The following is a 17,223-nucleotide window of genomic DNA, read 5'->3' on the forward strand; positions in this document are numbered from 1 at the left end:
ATAGTAATTAATGACGAGTCGAACTTCCGATCTACTTACATTATGGCCTTAGACTTTTTAATAAGGCTAAACTAATTTTGGACAAAATAAACGCGCCAACATCCCCATTTACGACACCGAACTTTCCCAAGGCGTGTTTCGAACGGACATATAATTATCAACTTACGCGAAATGTTTGTGTGTTCAATTCTAATTAAATTCGGATTGTTCGGCATTATTGCAGGTCGTGTCGGAAATTGGAATTCAAATCCTTCCCGTGTGTATATTTAACGCAATTCTATAGATGCTCGGTCGTTTGGATGCGATTGCAAATATTCCATTGTTCTCGATTTTAGTCATCAAACACGAGTTTGTTAGAGACTGCCGCCTTCCGCTCTGCATTTGTCCATTACCTTCGGTACAGGCAGTTTCATCATTCGAGAGCAAATACCAATGTGATATGATACGAATGGAACATATTTTTTCCGTTTCTTACATAATATATGGATATTTATGGATAAATACATTTCGTAAATGTGTATACAGGGTGTCTGAAAGATCAAGGTAAATTCGGCAAAAAAGTGATTTCTCACTTCATTTTCAAGAACAAGTTTAAAAATTCGTTAGGTACAAGTATAAAATTTGGATAGATTGTATCTACGTGCACGCTACTGAATTTTCAAATACGACTTTTTCGGCAAAGGAGTCGTATATAAAAAAATTTTAAACTTTACTTCTTCTAAAATTTTTTAATAATGAAATCTCAAATAAGAAAAAAATCGTTTTTCCATATTTTGGATTCCTCGTAACAGGATCGTTTTGTAAAAAAAAAAAATAGAAAACAAAAAATACAGAAATGCAGTAGCAATAAAAAAAAATAAAACTAAAGAAATGCGGTAGTTATAAAAATAAAAAATAAAGAAATACAGTAGTTACAGTAATTGCGGTTACTGAGTTATGCGAAATATTATCATATCGTTGTCAACTTGTTCGGTAAAACCCACGAAGAAAATCACTATAATTAAGCAATTAGATTGAACCGCAAAAAATGCTAAGAGGCACCAGATATTTGTAACTATACTGCCGTCTGAGCTATATTATACACAAGGTGAATGTTCTATCGACCGCCTTGATTGTTAGTATAATTATCAGATCTGCGGACCCGCGGTTGCAACATTACACACATAATTACAGTGTTTCGAAAACATTAGAAAAAAAACGACGATCGAACTACTGATAAAAGAGAATTTAATTGACAGTATAAATAACACGACACGCTTTGTAATAAATAATTCAATGAACAGTAAATTACCGTAAATAACAAACTCTTAATGCAATGTTGACGTAATAACACTTCCATTATGCTTTCTGAAAAAAATTATTCAAATAAATATTTATAAAATTGGGGAAACTCTAATATTTTTATTTAGCCTTGAAAAACTTGTTGCCGATAAAACAAACACTGTTCGATTAACAAAACGTTCATGCTCGCGTATTTTTAGAGAATAAAAAATAATTTACGTATTCGATTCGGCAATACGATTTCGCAAATATTTATTCACATCTCTCCACTAACAGCCTAAAACTACTGTAGAGTCTGCTGCTTCCTTGAATGAGCTTTTATTAAAAAATTCGTAGGAGCAATAAGTCTTAGCTTTCAGTCATGGGAGCATGCAGCAGTCGAGAGATTAGGGTGGCAAAGCTGACGGTAGTAAAACGATTTTAATAAATCTTGGAGGTTCACAAACGTGATTTCACTACGTTGCGTACGTCAAAATGTATGAACACTGTTCAACGTACAATGGTCCTGGTGATATAGCTCGCATTATACTTGCTTAAATTTGATCGCCAGATTTGTTAGAAACTGAACTTACGGAACATGATTCTCTCACGAGATGCAACGTAAATCTAATTTCCGACTGTTGGCAAAAAATGAAAAATGTCGTTGCGTGCGCATTTGAAGAATAAATTAGAAGAGCGTCGAAATAAATCTTCAGACTTCCTTCCCTAATTAATAAACATAAAAGACTGCGTCATTCTCCAACGGCATACTAACAACCACAATAATCTTCGCGCTTGCAAATTCCATAAATGGTAGGCAACATCCGCAACTACTCATTTAGGCATTACCACTTCGCAGTCGCGTAAACGAGCTATCATTTCCGTCCCCCGCCATTAAAGAAAACACACACGCATCCGTAACTGTGAGAACTATTGCTACGCAACGGAGGTTCGGTTCGATCGACTACTTTTCAACAGGGGGGTGGCAGCGAGGATCATTAAATTTCGCCCGGCGAGTCGGTAATTCCGGCTGCGGAATGAAAGCTGCTATTAGTATAAAGCAATTCGCGCGTAGAGTCGAGTAAAAAGCCACTTGCGAAATAAAAGTGACGCAAGCCTACCCGGACTGCTAGACGGGAGGAAGACCCTGGCCGTGTGTGTAGTGCGGAGTGTATAGTGTACAGGGACGAGGGAGATAACGAGTGTGCTGGAATCCTTTTGGCGGGTACTCACCTTCTTCTCGAGCTGCGGCCCGTTCCCCATCGCGTGCATAATGGCATCCGAAATGCGGGTGTCCAATTGTCTGACAGCCTTCTCGGCATTCAGGCCCGACGGATCGTTACGACCGTCGACCGCCACAACGAGCCTCTCGACCGCTTCCACGTAGCCGGACCACGCGAGGTCCAGTTCCGACGCCCGCTCCGTCAGACAGCCTCTGCAATAACGATAATCTTAAAATTATTGCAAACCGCTCCTACTAGCTACGCCGTTCTTATTTTCTCCGCTCCGAGCCACCTTTCCCCTTCAACCTTCTTTTCCAGTCATTTCTATCGGCAATTGTTTGTTTAGCTGCGGGCTAACCGTGATTCGATAATCCCCGATGCGACGACGATGATCACAGGATAGGATAGATTCAAATGACCGGACTTGTTTTAATAAATTCGAAGGCTTCGAAGGGTGTGTCTACGATTAAATTGATTGGAGGATAAGCCGAACTCGCTGAAGGAATCGCCAATTTTGAGAACACCTTTTCTAAGAAGTTTGGAGCAAAAACAACCCAGATTTTGCTAATATTTATGCAGATATTTTACATGTAATATTTATGATTTGTACAGATACTGGATTATATAAAACCGTATTGCAATACAGTGACTCGCAGTAAAAATCGAATTAATATTCATAAAGCATTTACTTATCCACAGACATGATAAAATTATTCGGTAATTTTTATCACCGTTTCCCTCGTAACAAAAAGCGAAATTGTTATGATATTCCTTCAACTTCAAACAAACTTTCTCAATTCTCGAATTTCAACAAATGAATATCATCTTACTTGTGACAAATAAAAAGTTTTTCTGTCAGGTATAGTGCGGTACTTCATGCGTAATTCAGGCTGTACATAATATAATATCTGCGTGTCGCGAAGTCGGAAATATTTCTCAATCCAAAGTTTGCATAACCAACAACGGTATGGCAGGTAAGTGACAGTATCAAGTAAACCAATTACAAATGCCTGTGACATCTTACATAAACATGTGAGAGAGAAGTACTATATTAAATTGCCACAATTTCTTGATTGACTGTAACGTAAATGGCGTCGGATCGATATCAAACGTTCGTTAGTTGTCTCGGGTAATGGAGATGGACACTTACTGCAATTCTGAGATCTAATATTAATCTCAATTCTGAGATTAACATTACTTCTAAATGATTGTATTTTAGATACTAATATGTCATACAATTGGGACAATTATGACAGTCTCGATAAAAAGAAAACAATATAGACGAAAATAGAAGATATCAGCGTAAATTTTTCGCTAAGTGATATATAAAAATAAGTGATATACAATCTGTAAAACGATTTATGTCGGCAAATTCTATTTTAAATACATATTCAGTAACAGCCAGTTGTATTAAATTGAGTAATCTAATTATTTAAGTCTTTCAAGTAATTCGACGTGTAAGCGACAGAATAGAACTGTTAATGTTCGTCCTTTCTTAACGAAATTCTATATAATTTCTGCATGAACGTAGAAATTGAATGATTTAAGTATAGCCGGGAAGGTTAAGCTGACCAAACGACTCGCGGTATTTCTGTAAATACAAGTATGGAGGGAACGGGTCATCAAAGACTATAAAAGAAAGTGAAAGTAACCGAAGTTAACATGGAATATAGAGCGGGTCGTTAAGGGCGGAAGAAACAAATGCCGCCAGGAGAGTTATGCCTGCTCCTTTATTTTCTGATCCAAGGGCATGACGAAGCGCGAGACAGTGCTGTTATTAAATGATGTAGCGAATGATAAATTCGCTTTCCTTTCTTCGAACAACACCGCAAGAATGATGAGAAATTAAACGAAATCAAACGTGATATGTTATTAATGTTATCTCGTATTCAAATTTCGGTCAATAATTTCTCTTCGTCGCAAAGATTCACGTACAAAGCTAACGATTCGCGTTATTTCGTAACGATTACGTACTTCGAAATATTTCTATTTGTTCGAAGTAGCAAGTAAATATTTCTATTGATTTATTATACGGGAAAAAAGGATTTTCTTCAAAGTTTCGATCAAAATTTGTTTCGCTTCATTATTTATCGTAACTGAGCGAATATTTTCGAATATCTCGTAGAAATCTATTTTACTGCACGAAATAATAACTAATGCAACTGTAATTAAAACATTTGCAAATTGGTAACAGTGACTATAATAGATGAAATATAGAATCGTGCCTTATATTTAAATAGCAACTAATATATGTTTAGATTTCGCGACATTTAAATTATTTCCTAAAAACTTCTCCATTTGTAAAAGAAACCACTTCACTGGCATTCGCGGTATCTTAGATCAACATCGAGGATGACCTTCGCTTTAATGCAAGTATTATTTCAGGGAAAGGTGTCTCGGAGTAAATGGTTATATACACAGACAGGTTACTTAGTCCCGAGACTTGGTTCTTCCAGGGTTAATAAAAAAAGAGAAAAAATACCGCTAGGATAGTTTAGTGCTACGTTGCTGCGAGGTGGTGGTAGTGGAAAGGGTGGCCGGATCGAATATACGAGTATCTAGGGACCACGAATACCATCATGCGACCCTGTTAACCCGTAAAGAGCAACGTAACCACGCAGCGTGTTCGGACCAAAGACGAAACTTCTTCCGTCGAAAGTTGAAATCATTGAGGCGCGCGATCCGAAATTGAGCGACCTTGAAACGCTACATCGATCGCCTGGATTATATGAAGTAACAAAAATATGTGACCGAAATAATGACAGTGATACATCTCATTTTTGTGATACAACAGGATGTTCTGTGTAATATTTTTGTTTTCTGTAATTAGTAGGTTCAAATGATATAATTTACAGATATCGATATTACAAAAATTTGAAAAATTTTCTGCGAAATTTCTGCAAATTTCCAAACTATTATTATCCACAATTGCAAACCCTGTGATCGCAAAAGATCTCTGAAAAAGCTAACAAATATGCCGCAAATTCTTAAATGACATCTCAGCGAGTTCAGCAATGCTTTTAAATGGAAGTTGGATAAAACACCGGGGCGCTTGTAGAAACCATTTAAAACTTTGAAAGCAAAAAGTAAGTTATTCTAAGACGCCGAAGAGAAAGTTGGTTAAGACGTTATCATAATACGCGATGCCTAACGCTGCGAAGATCGATTCTCGAAGAACTCTATCATTCGCGGCAGACGCCTGTACGGCGCTAGCGCGATAACGGAATGGATGATGCTCACCTCATGACGTTGGTGCAGAATCCGTTGCAGGGCATGACGACGAATCCAAAGCCCCTACACCTCAAACAATAAGTCATTCTGAACAGGGCGTCGTAACAGGCTTCCAGCTGCGGAGTGGTACCGGAAAACAGAACGCCGTCGATCCTTTCGAGGATGGTTTTGCCAAGAGTCAACGCCTGCACCAGCACCCTTGTCGCCTCCAGGCTCTTGCTGACTGAGTTCGCGAGCTGCTTCGGTATGTCGCCGAACGGCTGGATCTCGTCCATTGTCTCGTACAGGCAGGTCTTGAACTTCTCCGTGAAGTCCTGCTCGTACTCGGGCGGGTTCACCGCGTTGTGGTACGCGATCGGGAACAGCCTCGTGAAGAACTCGACGAACCGTTCCTGGAGCATCTCCCTCGTGAGCGGCTGCTCCAAGGTGTCCGGCGTGTTCCGCGGCGACACGTAATCGACCATCGCCTGGTACAACGCTTTTATCGACGGCCTGCTCAAAACCGCCATCGAGCGGTACACTTGATTGAAGAGGGTCAAGGTTTTGTTCTCCGATTGTCTCGCGAGCATCGTCACGGTCTCTGCAAGCAAAAACAACGGCATTGATAGCGGCTGCATTCCGACGCGGCGGTAACAACGCGGAAAAATCGGACCGGACTGGTATACGTGGTACACGTGGCGCGGGAAACGATCAATTAAATGTCAACAATACACCGATCAACCACGTGTCCGGTTTCTTCTCGCATCGCGGCAAATCATGCAATCGGCGTGTTGGCAACCGAGATGGATGCCTCGTCTTCTTTAGATACGAGTTCAACGTCTCTACTTTCAGGATAACAGGTGCAACGCGCGACTCTATTCATTATTTTCAAAATCGTTGTTTCTTTAAACGGCACTGAAATCTCTTTAAAAAAAAGTCATGTACACTTTCTAAAGTAATCGTATTTCATTTCCTAGGAAAGCTACAGGTTGTTACGGGTGGAAAACTTTCGCAACCAAGTTGCAACAGTTGGCGAACACTTTTATTTGCAGAGGTGACTATTTAAATAGACACATTTTACTGTCTTCGTACTTTTTACTACGTGCCGCGCAGAAATGCATGTTTGTACTTTGTAAAAGTTTACATTTCAGCGCCTCGATACACGTTTTTACGTGGTTGGCACTTACACACCCGCAGGCAAGAGCGGTCATTTAAATTTACGCAGCCTCGTGGCTGTACGCTTCTTCCAAATTACGCGTGGTAATGTATGCCCGTGCTTGTAAAGATTTCAGTTTCATTGTTTACGAATACGTTTACCTATTGAATTAGCATCTGAATGCATTGGCTGTTAAGTCTATACATTCGACAAATTATCACGTTTACAAAGACGCGCGTACGTATTCCATACATTTGTTCGTTCAATTCGTACTCTCCTCCGAGTATCTTTTCATTCTTGTTGCATTGTAAAAGACAAAGGCGCAATACCGAATACACGCGCGCTTAATAAATTCCAGAGATCAAATTTCCTGATATTTATTTCTCTGCAAACGAATCTGTTTCGATGTGAAACGATTTCTTCGTGGTGGATAAGGCCCGCGTTCAAATTCCTCGTGTACATAAAAGCGAGTGTGACGACCCTCTCTATGACACGGGTATTCCTGTCACTCGTTTCACTGTGACACGGTTAATTTGAGGAAACATCCGGTGTATCCCGGCGCTTCTGCTGAAAGCCGCGTGAAATTCGCGGAAAAATTCCATAAAAATGCGACGGTACGTATTATGAATTTTTCAAACGTCTCGCAAGAAAGAGTACCTACGCGAGCAAAAAAAAGATGGTAAACCTTTTGAAGAAGGCAAGGCGGAGGATTGAAGAAGATGCAGAGAGGAGCTTAACCAGTTAACTGTTTCGACGAGTGTACTCGTCGTAAAGAAATGGCAACATTTTGTGGATTAATTTTATGCAAAAGAAAAAATCTCTACACTGTTCAATCATACGAGCTATGTGCCTCGTTTTTATAATTGTTGATGATCGACAACTAGAAAAACGAGCCGCGGGGCTCGTATAATAGTATCTCCTCTTCCTAAATTGTCCACTTTTGTTAACACTTTCCTTAATAATTTTAACAAATCGAAAATAATCTGTCGAAACTTCTGAAGCCTTTAATTTGCTTTTATCAGAGAATAAAATTCGCAATCCTACTACCATAAATGCTTAAGCGTTCCCATAACTGTATTTTTAAGCAGCAGCACCGTTTTATTGTTCGTCATTTTAACGAGCATAAGGTACCGTAGTCGCATAAGTTAATAACTTAAATAGTTCCGCGCTTCCAGACTAAAATACGCAAGAGCATGGTTCTCGCGCAACAAACTCGCAAGAGCAGGAAATTTCATAGTTATCGCAAGTACATCGTAGGGTACATCGATCGTAAAAGTATCGCCGTAACAGTAACAAGTTCCTCGAAGTAGCTGGAAATTACAAGGGTGAGAAGACTTTATAGTTAGCGTAACAAACGGGTGCATCGTAAACGCGGGACTGTAATGTTAACAAGAGCGTTCGCTAAACTAATCCAACTTTATTGATATCAAATATGTGTAGGGCCACGAGCGTCAATTGCTTAATGCGATGCTTACATTCGAATTTCGTTCAATGTAGCGTAACGACCCGGCACGCCGATGAATAGAACAAGACAGTAAAGCCGCGGTGAATTGAAATTAACAGCAGCGTTTCCTCGATATAAATTCACATCAATTTCTCGTTCGCTTGATTATTCCATCGTTCGCGCGTCTCCGCGGTCGTTCGAGCATTTATGCGGATTTCCTTGCTATTAAACATCGTCTAACGAGTCGTCCGCTGTTCAATAAAATAAGGGAGAACGTAAAGATGACCGATACCGTTAACGAATGCTCGGGCAACTGCATACACGCATCAAATATTATATCCTATTCAGAAGGAACTAGATTACTTAGCGAAATTATATAGCAGTTCAAGGAACCTAGATCAAGATGATAATGTTGAGGCCAGAGTGTTCAATGTGTGTATACGTATAATTTAATTTAATTAGATCGTTAAGTATAAAATGCACAGATTGAACATTAAAATCATGAAACACGCAAGCTAGAGTGTTCAATGTACGAACATGTATAATCTAACGTAGTTAGATCATTAAGTATGAAATGCATATATTTTATATTAAAATTGTAAAGTATGCATTTTATGACCTAATAGATACTATTATTGTATGACGTCCATATGTTATACTAAAAGTTGTAATTCCACAAGTAGTAGTTAATTAGTATTAAGCAGATATGATTTAAACAATAAATAATTAAATACAAAGAAAAATGTTGCTAATCAATTTTTAGAAAAAGAAAAAGAAACAGCAGAAAGTAGATACAGTTTGATGAGCTTGAACAGGGAAGAATGGAGAAAGGAAACGTAAAAAAATTGTCAAAAAACGGAAACAGAAAATAGGAAAAGTTATGGACAGAAGTTTGCGGCAATAGGAATATTATTAAGATTCACGAATCTTTGAAGAATGAAGGAAGTCATCTTGACAGGACTGAGAGACTTCTCTAATATTTGCGTTCCGTTCGACTGCAAGAGAAAAGTGTAGTAACTTGTCCCGATTGTGTGACTCACCCCATTCCGTTGTCAGTCCTAATACTTTACGCACACGTTATGTCCGAAGGTAGTTCGCCTTGAATCTCTGTGGCGGTCCTCGTCTTAGAAATCAGCCGGAAATTTACGATAACCAGAATTATCAAGATCGAGAACCACAATTTCGTTAATATTATTCGAATATTAACCGTCTTAGTGCCGGGCGAAAAAGCCAAATTTCACAGTTTGCTAGGATTTGGAGAAAGGCTCATACCAAACGAAAAGCAATATTTACATAATTCAAAAAGCAGTGCATTAAGGGCGAAATTGAGAATGGAACAATGACGCCAATTTTTCTATATTCATTGGAAATTATATAAATAAGAAAAGTATAAGTATAAGGCACTTTTCGCCAGTGCTGCACGAGCCGATATATCGGCCCTCCGGCACTAAAAGGGTTAAAGAAGCTGTGGAAGAAATAGAAATAGGATTCAACAACATCTACCGATAACTAGAAAAATTGATACAGCAAAACAGCTGGTATAATTGAAATTATCATGATATACATATTACGTATCGCATCCATTGCAACATATAAAATTTCTCGAATCTATAACTAACTTTTGAAGTCGATAGGAAACTTATAAATTGGTTAAACTAGGAATGACAATCAGTTGGCAGACGGTTGTCCGCGAGTTCACAATTGGAGTTAGGGTGAAGTAGGTTCGAAATTGATTGGATAGTTCCGAACACTTGATCGGCAGTTCAAAGAAGAAGAGCGATACTTTCAAGTGGACTGAAATGCGGGGATAAGAGGCACTTTCGAGTTGATCTTGACCAAATGGATCGAAATGTTCCGTGAGTGTTATACTTCAATCGTAAGAAAACAATGAACTTGACCAAAATAGTAAACTAGTTTCTAGAATATAAGCTGGACAGATATCACGTAAATGTAACATAGGTTGCTAGTGTTCGAGTATAACTTCTACTCGAGTATAGCCATCAGTTATTAAAAATCTGTGTTTACATCGCAGTATTTATTTCGAAATTCTCGAAATAACTCGAAAATTTATTGAACGAATAAAAAATTTCGCAAGTACGTAGCCTTTTCACTTGCATCAAAATTGCGTCTATCAATATTTGACGTAACATGGCGGCGTACCAAAAAAAAACCATTGATGGTTCATGGCAAGCGTAACGAAGTATTTTTGAGAGCATACTTCATAGAACACAAATAGAATAGACAAAGAGTTATCCAGTGAAAAAGCCCCGCTTTTATTTACGGTACGCTGGCTTTGTCTTGCGAACAGATTATTTAAAAGTGTAGTATAATTACGTTGGATTATCCTTTAACAGCTTCCGACGACGACGTGCCTTCGAAAAAAAGTAAAAACATCAACGATGCATATACGCACGTATAAAAATAAAAAGTGCATAATGTAGAATACGGTCGAATTGTCCGACCACGTTTCACATACAAATAGCTCGATCTAAAATGGCCGCTGTACGACACTATTTCCGGTCAAAATTAGCGAAGATTTAATCCAATCAAATAATTAAGTAACTATTCTACCTTGACTTGTACATTTATAACGTACAATACTAATTGTATACATACATAATTTTAAACGCACACGCGCATGCAATTAATAAGTATAGTAGACGTTCGACCATAGAAAAAAACACATTTCTTATTAAATTAGATGAGGCCCCACAATGGAGAATCCAAGGTGCATTCAACGGAACATTTACTCTAAGTAAAGTAGAACCTCTATTATTCTAACTAAGCGGATAATAGTACCGTTGCTCAGTTTACAATGGCATATACAGCAAGCCGTCTGACACGTAAATTGGGCAAAGATCGTGTTGCTCACGCATGAAATATATTTGTCTAATACGGAGGCCCTGTGATTGGAAGCTCGTATAATCGATGTACTGTAGCGTGAAAAATTCGCGAAACAGAAGGGCGGTCGGTCATTGAAAGCGCCTGGAGTAGTCGCGAATACGTATAGAACTTGATCCCGTCTCTAAACGGTCGGTGTGCACGGCGAGCTAGAAAAATACGATCGAATTTCAAACAAGTAACTGGGACGACCAGGTCGATGGCTAAAAAAATGTTGGAGCGTACGCTCGTCTGGAATCGAACTGGTTTCCCGATACGTACTCGCAGCGGAACCCGCGGAAGCCCCCGGAGAATGGCCACGAGGCCGGGCGATGGGAACGGCGACGGTGATGCTGGTGGCCAGCAGCCCGGCATAACTGTGAAAATACTATCCAAACATCAAACAACCAAATCGTTCAAAGGCCGCGGATACGTCTGGCTACGAATCGAGATCGTGAGCCGGGCTCGGCTCGCACTGTCGGTGGTTGGATATCTGCGAGAGGAAGCAAATATCGCCGTATTACCACCGGCCATCGAAGACTAATGAACTTGGTCTGCGCGGCGGAAGCCACGATGGGCCGACACGCGGTCTTCCGAACGATGACTTAGAACAAATTGTCGACGCACACGTAGGGGCCAGGCACGAGTAACATTCCTGTCTTCTTCTTCTTCTTCTTCTTCTTTCTCCTGTCCGTCCTCCACGGCCGAGACCTCGACTCGCGATACCATGCGAAAGAGGAAATCGATGGCAAAAGAAGAATAATAGGACGGCGGAGGGCGGAGGAGGCACGCAAAAGAAAAATCGAAAGCGGCAGGTAAAGGACGGGAGGGAATGCGAGAGAAACGAATGGAGCATACGTATGAACGAAGGCAAGAGGAGGACGGTCCCGGGGAGTAGCAACGTGGCTGATCCGACTCGATCTGTCGGTCCTCCGAGTCCTCTTCTCTATCCTCCTCTAGGTCTTCTCAAAGGCTTCTTTTACCTATGTACGATTTCAGCGGTCCTCCTTCCTCCTCGCTCTCGCGTTTCTCATCCGAAGGCACTTGGGGCTATTCCACGGGCACAGCGGCGAGAGAGAGAGAGAGAGAGAGAGCTTCGGCATTCCTCTCGCCGGTCATTTTATTTTAGCGCCACCGTGTGGGAGAGAGTCTTTTTATCTCTCTCTCCCCCTTTCTCTCGACCTCTCGCAGTTACCCCCGAGCCCCGCGCCCCTCGTCTGCTTCTCTTCGGATTCTGCGTCCACACCGGCCTCCTCTCTCTCTCTCTCTCTCTCTCTCTCTCTCTCGCTCTCGCTCTCTCTCGAGCGCTCTCTTTCTCTCTTGCTCCTTCTCTTTCTCTGTCTCTCCACCTTTCGGTGTCCCTTTTCATCTTCCTGTACGGTTCGGAGGCTTGTTCGTGCGAGGCCGATGGACGGACAACGATGCTGGTGTGCTTGCACGGTGTGCCCAATGGTGGCCATGTTGCGGAGAGGACGGAGGGGCTGCAAAAGGTACGTGGGAACTGTACCACGCAGCTTCGGTCCTGGACCGGCCTCCGACCGAGCAAAATTTTAACCGCTTTCCGTTCCACCGGTCAAAAAACGTTCCTCAGCTTGCAGCGCGCGGATATCCGATCACCGGGAATGATTTAACGATGTGTCACCGATATACATATATACCGCGTGCACGCTGGTCGCACGCATCCGACTTCAGCTAAGCTACGGACGCCTCGTCTACGCGAACGTCGCCGGTTATTACCAGTCTGTGAACGCTGGCCGTAATGCGGTACTCAGGGAGAAGCGCCGATAGAACCGTATTTATTTATTCAGTACGGCTTGATACCTCACGTAAAATTGGCGTGTAACAACGTGGTTGGAAATGTATTACGGGTTTCATGGTTATGCGTCGATGTCACAGTTTTCGTTTTAATTTAGGATTTGATACGTGATTCTAGCGCATGATTATTAGCGACGAGAACGCTATCATTAGAGTATAGCTAAAAAAATTTTGGGTTTCGAATAGATCGCGTATTTTATCCTTGTGAAGGTTATCTTTTAGGGCGTTTCCTATTTTGTGTTTTACATAGCACATTACAGTGCTGTGGATAATTATATAGACCCAAAGTAATTTCTGTATTGTTACTGATACGTAAAGCTATATTTGTATATTTCTATTTTCTTTTATTCTTTATATAGAAATATACAAATGCGATGTTTTGTTATGATATCATTTAAATAGCAGTGAAATATAAAAGTATCGACTAACGTCGAACGTCTCCAGCAGTGCGAACGTCTGCACAGTTGTTTCAACGTAAAGGAGCTTCCAAGTTTTTGAGATTGTAAATTAGGTGACTTAACAGACTGCTTTTGGAATCGATAAAATGTGAATTTAAAGTAGCAGACAAATTTATTCTGTGACGAGTTCGATATTTCTATCGCTCAAATTATCTTCAATCGTTCCCAAATATATATTCTGCAGTCGAGTTGTTTATTTATTATTTAGTATATGTGTCGCGGCTATTTTCTTTTTTAAATGAAGAATTAGCTGACTAAAAATTATATAATCACAGGTCTGGAAAGTTCGCACGGTGTGAAGCATTAGTATGCACGAGCGTAATGAGTTTAGCAGACTCACTTAACCGATGGCAAGCTCCAATTATTGGAACGAAAAATCATAGTTAGTAAGGAGAACTGTAGGCTGTTATTACATAAACCGCTTGTCGTAAACGACAAGTTCAAAACGGGTTCCTAAAAAATTTGGCAGTAATTATTACTTTAGAATAATTGTTGCAGCAGTGAGAAAATATTTGAACATTGAAAGTTAAGTGAAATCGGATAAAGAAAATGAAATTTATGGATCCGTAAGAAATTAAAATGAATGAAATCAGTGGAACAGAAATATCGAGTAAAATTAGTTTAGGCAAGAGTTTACTTCCGAAACAGAAACAACTTCGGAAATGTTTGGAATACGAGCGTATTTCATGAAAATATAATTACAGTATTAATTTTGTTCATTGTGTCGATAAAGGTGAAACAGCGGCGCGTAGAGAAATTCACGAAACCGCGGCTTTCTAAATAGCCAAGCGCACGCGTAATTGGCGCATTTTCAGAATCGATAGTGTCGTAAACGAAACTCCGTATACGATGACATGATTCTGTCTTTATAATTTATTTTATCGAACAAAATTACCAATAACACTTGTAACTTAAAAAGTTACAATAATGCACTATAAGGTATTCATTAGCATAACAATACGGTAATTGTACAATTTTATTTAGCAACATAGAGAAACGCGAAATAAGTCTGCAAACATATATGTGTTTGTAAACTATAGATAAATCCGTTTAAACTGCGAGCATAAGCAAATCGGGCATCCACATTTATTGCAATCCGGAAGAAAAAACCATAAAAGTTATCAAACGATTTTTGTACTTAAAAATGTAGTTTATAAAAGATAATTCTGAAAAGAAGAATTTAATCACGTTTATTTTGATTCTTGTTGCCAAACATACATACATATACAGAATATGTCACGTAAATTTCTGAAGCCAAGGTCATCTGAATGTCATAGCATAATAATAGGTCGTTGAATTCGTTTCTTAATCAGCAATAACTCTAAGAAGTAAAAAATATGGACTGTCATCTAAAAAAAAAGTCAAGGTGACCTTGATTTTTCATCGAAAAATATAGTTCTTGAAATATTGCAATACGTAGCCAACAAGGTACTCATTAACTCTTGTCGGAAACATTTTTGCATCCTGTATTCACGAAAAACTAGAAGTACGCAGTGGCGAGAATTTAAATGGGAACACCTAAATATTTCAGTTATTTATGTTCGCACAAAAAAGAACACCTCGACACAAAGTCACACTATTTTAAGAGACATGTGTGACGGTGGCATAAATTTCTCCTCGAGAGATAACTTCTATTAAATTCCAACGTGGTTGTTGGTTTTTAAATTCAATCGCGTACTTTTTCATTGCGCTGATTAGAACGGCGAAACAACGACGAAAACATTCAGAAAAATATTCGGGGAGAAAAAAGTCTCGGTTGATCCTTGGAAACTTGACAGAAAGTGCTTGCGCAATTTTTAATTTCACCACGTTAACTACCAGCATTGTATTAGCAGTAATTTACCACATCAGGGGTCACGTGATTGCATAACAAGTGAAATTGAAATCATTACGCACACTCGATTAGCTCGTTCGTTGCTGATTGCCTGACCCTATTATATTCTTGCAGCTTTTCCCGAGCGTCACGAGCACATACCTTTCCATTGTGTACACCCTAATAAAACCATGGATTCTTACATTGCGAGCATGCACATGTGCGCACACGTATTTATGTGCATATACTAATGTTACAATTAGGCTCGATTTGCGTGCGCCCACATTACGTTTGCTCCATATTTCTCGTATGAATATAAAGACACGGAAAACGTTTCCCTCGATAATTTCACATCCATTTATTCCCTGTTAATGACGTAATATCAAGTTTCATAAAACTTGCAATTTGTATGATTAAAACTAAATATAATTAAAAAATAAAGTTAAATATAACAGATTTAGTTCGTGTTACTGAATTTAACACATCGTCAAGTTCGACTTAATCGATTATATTACAAGAATTGCTATTTTAAAAATCAATAATCAGCTATAATCGGAATTATCGCGATTCGTAATAATAAATATTATGGCTCGCGAAGAGGAAAAATATAATAGACAACATAATAATGGTAATCAGTCTCTTTAAAATCGTTCAGCCGGATATTACTTAAACAGCCACGTTAAATAATTTAATAATCAGTTGTAACATTCTCATTCGGTCAAATATATTCCTGCGACGCGGTATTGGTATATCATTAAGCGCATAAATATGTAATGTACGAACGATCACCCGATTAAACAGCCGCTAATAATACGACACAATTTATGAGAGGCATGTGATTCGTGAAAGTAAATTTATCGATATTCGAATTATCAAATCCCTTTGATAGTTAAATCATTAGACTAGCCCAGGAAGCATTAATAAGCTAATTGATGAAAAAAATAAATTTTTGAAGCTCGAAATACTCGTAATTGACCGTCATATAGATAAATTATTAATTACAGCATATTTCCGAATGAGTAATTAAGTTATGCAACAGAATCAGATATGATCGTGTATGTAATCGACGAAAGGTAATTCAAGTACGTAATTAACAAATGCTGCCACCATAAATTTTGTAATTTATTCTTTGAACAAACAGATTTCTACTATTCCATTGATATTATGAAAACTGTCACGGGCATTTTAACATTCACAGCAGTACGGAGAAACCTGAAATATTTAATAAAATTAAAGTATTTTATTCAATTAAATTAAAACTAGCAAGCAATCTTATGTGACATTAATTACTTTTTCAGCATTCTTATCCCTTATAAATCTTGATAAAATTAAGAAATAATTATGGATTAGCGTAGAAATTGTCTTTTAAAAACTTGTGGATGTCGCGGCAGCCAAAGGGTTAATAGCATAATTATGATACACTTTTTAGTAGCGTAATTATAATACACTTTACTGATAATATAAATGGGATAAATTTTCTTAATAATGTAATTACGATATGTTTTTTGAAAAAACTACGCCGAATCAATTTTTGTAATTCGAATTTTCGCGAAATCCTGCGTACGTGTCAAGATCCTCGAAAGATTGAAGCACGCGACGCATCGTGTCGACGTTTCTCAGCTTTTGTCTACTAGTCGCCTATTAAGTTCGATAGCTCGTTACCATTCCTCGTATCGTTCTCAGATTCACGAGGCCGCAGTGTTTTTGCCAATTATCTGGCAAAACTGCAGCTAATTGACGAGTGAAAGGCCAAGAGTCTATCGCGGGGTTCCGACCCCGACGCGAAGCCAACAGGAATAGATGAAGATACAGCAGGTATACACAGCTGCCGAACGTGGAAACATAGATGCGACCTTCGTATTCTGTCGTCGTCGTCGTCGCCGCGATGAAGTGCCAGCCTTTTCTCCATCGTGGACACGCAAGCGCGGCGACAGGGATTAATTATGTACAGATACGTGGATTAG

At 39.2% G+C, this 17,223-nt stretch overlaps 1 protein-coding gene across 1 annotated transcript in view; it reads right to left on the reverse strand.

The window, feature by feature from the left end:
* Dally (division abnormally delayed protein) overlaps positions 1 to 17,223 on the reverse strand; it is a 187,525-nt gene that overhangs the window by 126,968 nt on the left and 43,334 nt on the right. Inside the window, exons 3-4 of the mRNA XM_078185960.1 lie at positions 5,724 to 6,294; positions 2,494 to 2,695 (exon numbers count right to left, since the gene is read on the reverse strand). Coding sequence (XP_078042086.1) covers positions 2,494 to 2,695; positions 5,724 to 6,294 — 773 coding nt within the window. The remainder of the gene's footprint in view (positions 1 to 2,493; positions 2,696 to 5,723; positions 6,295 to 17,223) is intronic.

The sequence above is a fragment of the Augochlora pura genome, chromosome 1 (genome assembly GCF_028453695.1).
Source record: "Augochlora pura isolate Apur16 chromosome 1, APUR_v2.2.1, whole genome shotgun sequence".
Taxonomy (NCBI): domain Eukaryota; kingdom Metazoa; phylum Arthropoda; class Insecta; order Hymenoptera; family Halictidae; genus Augochlora; species Augochlora pura.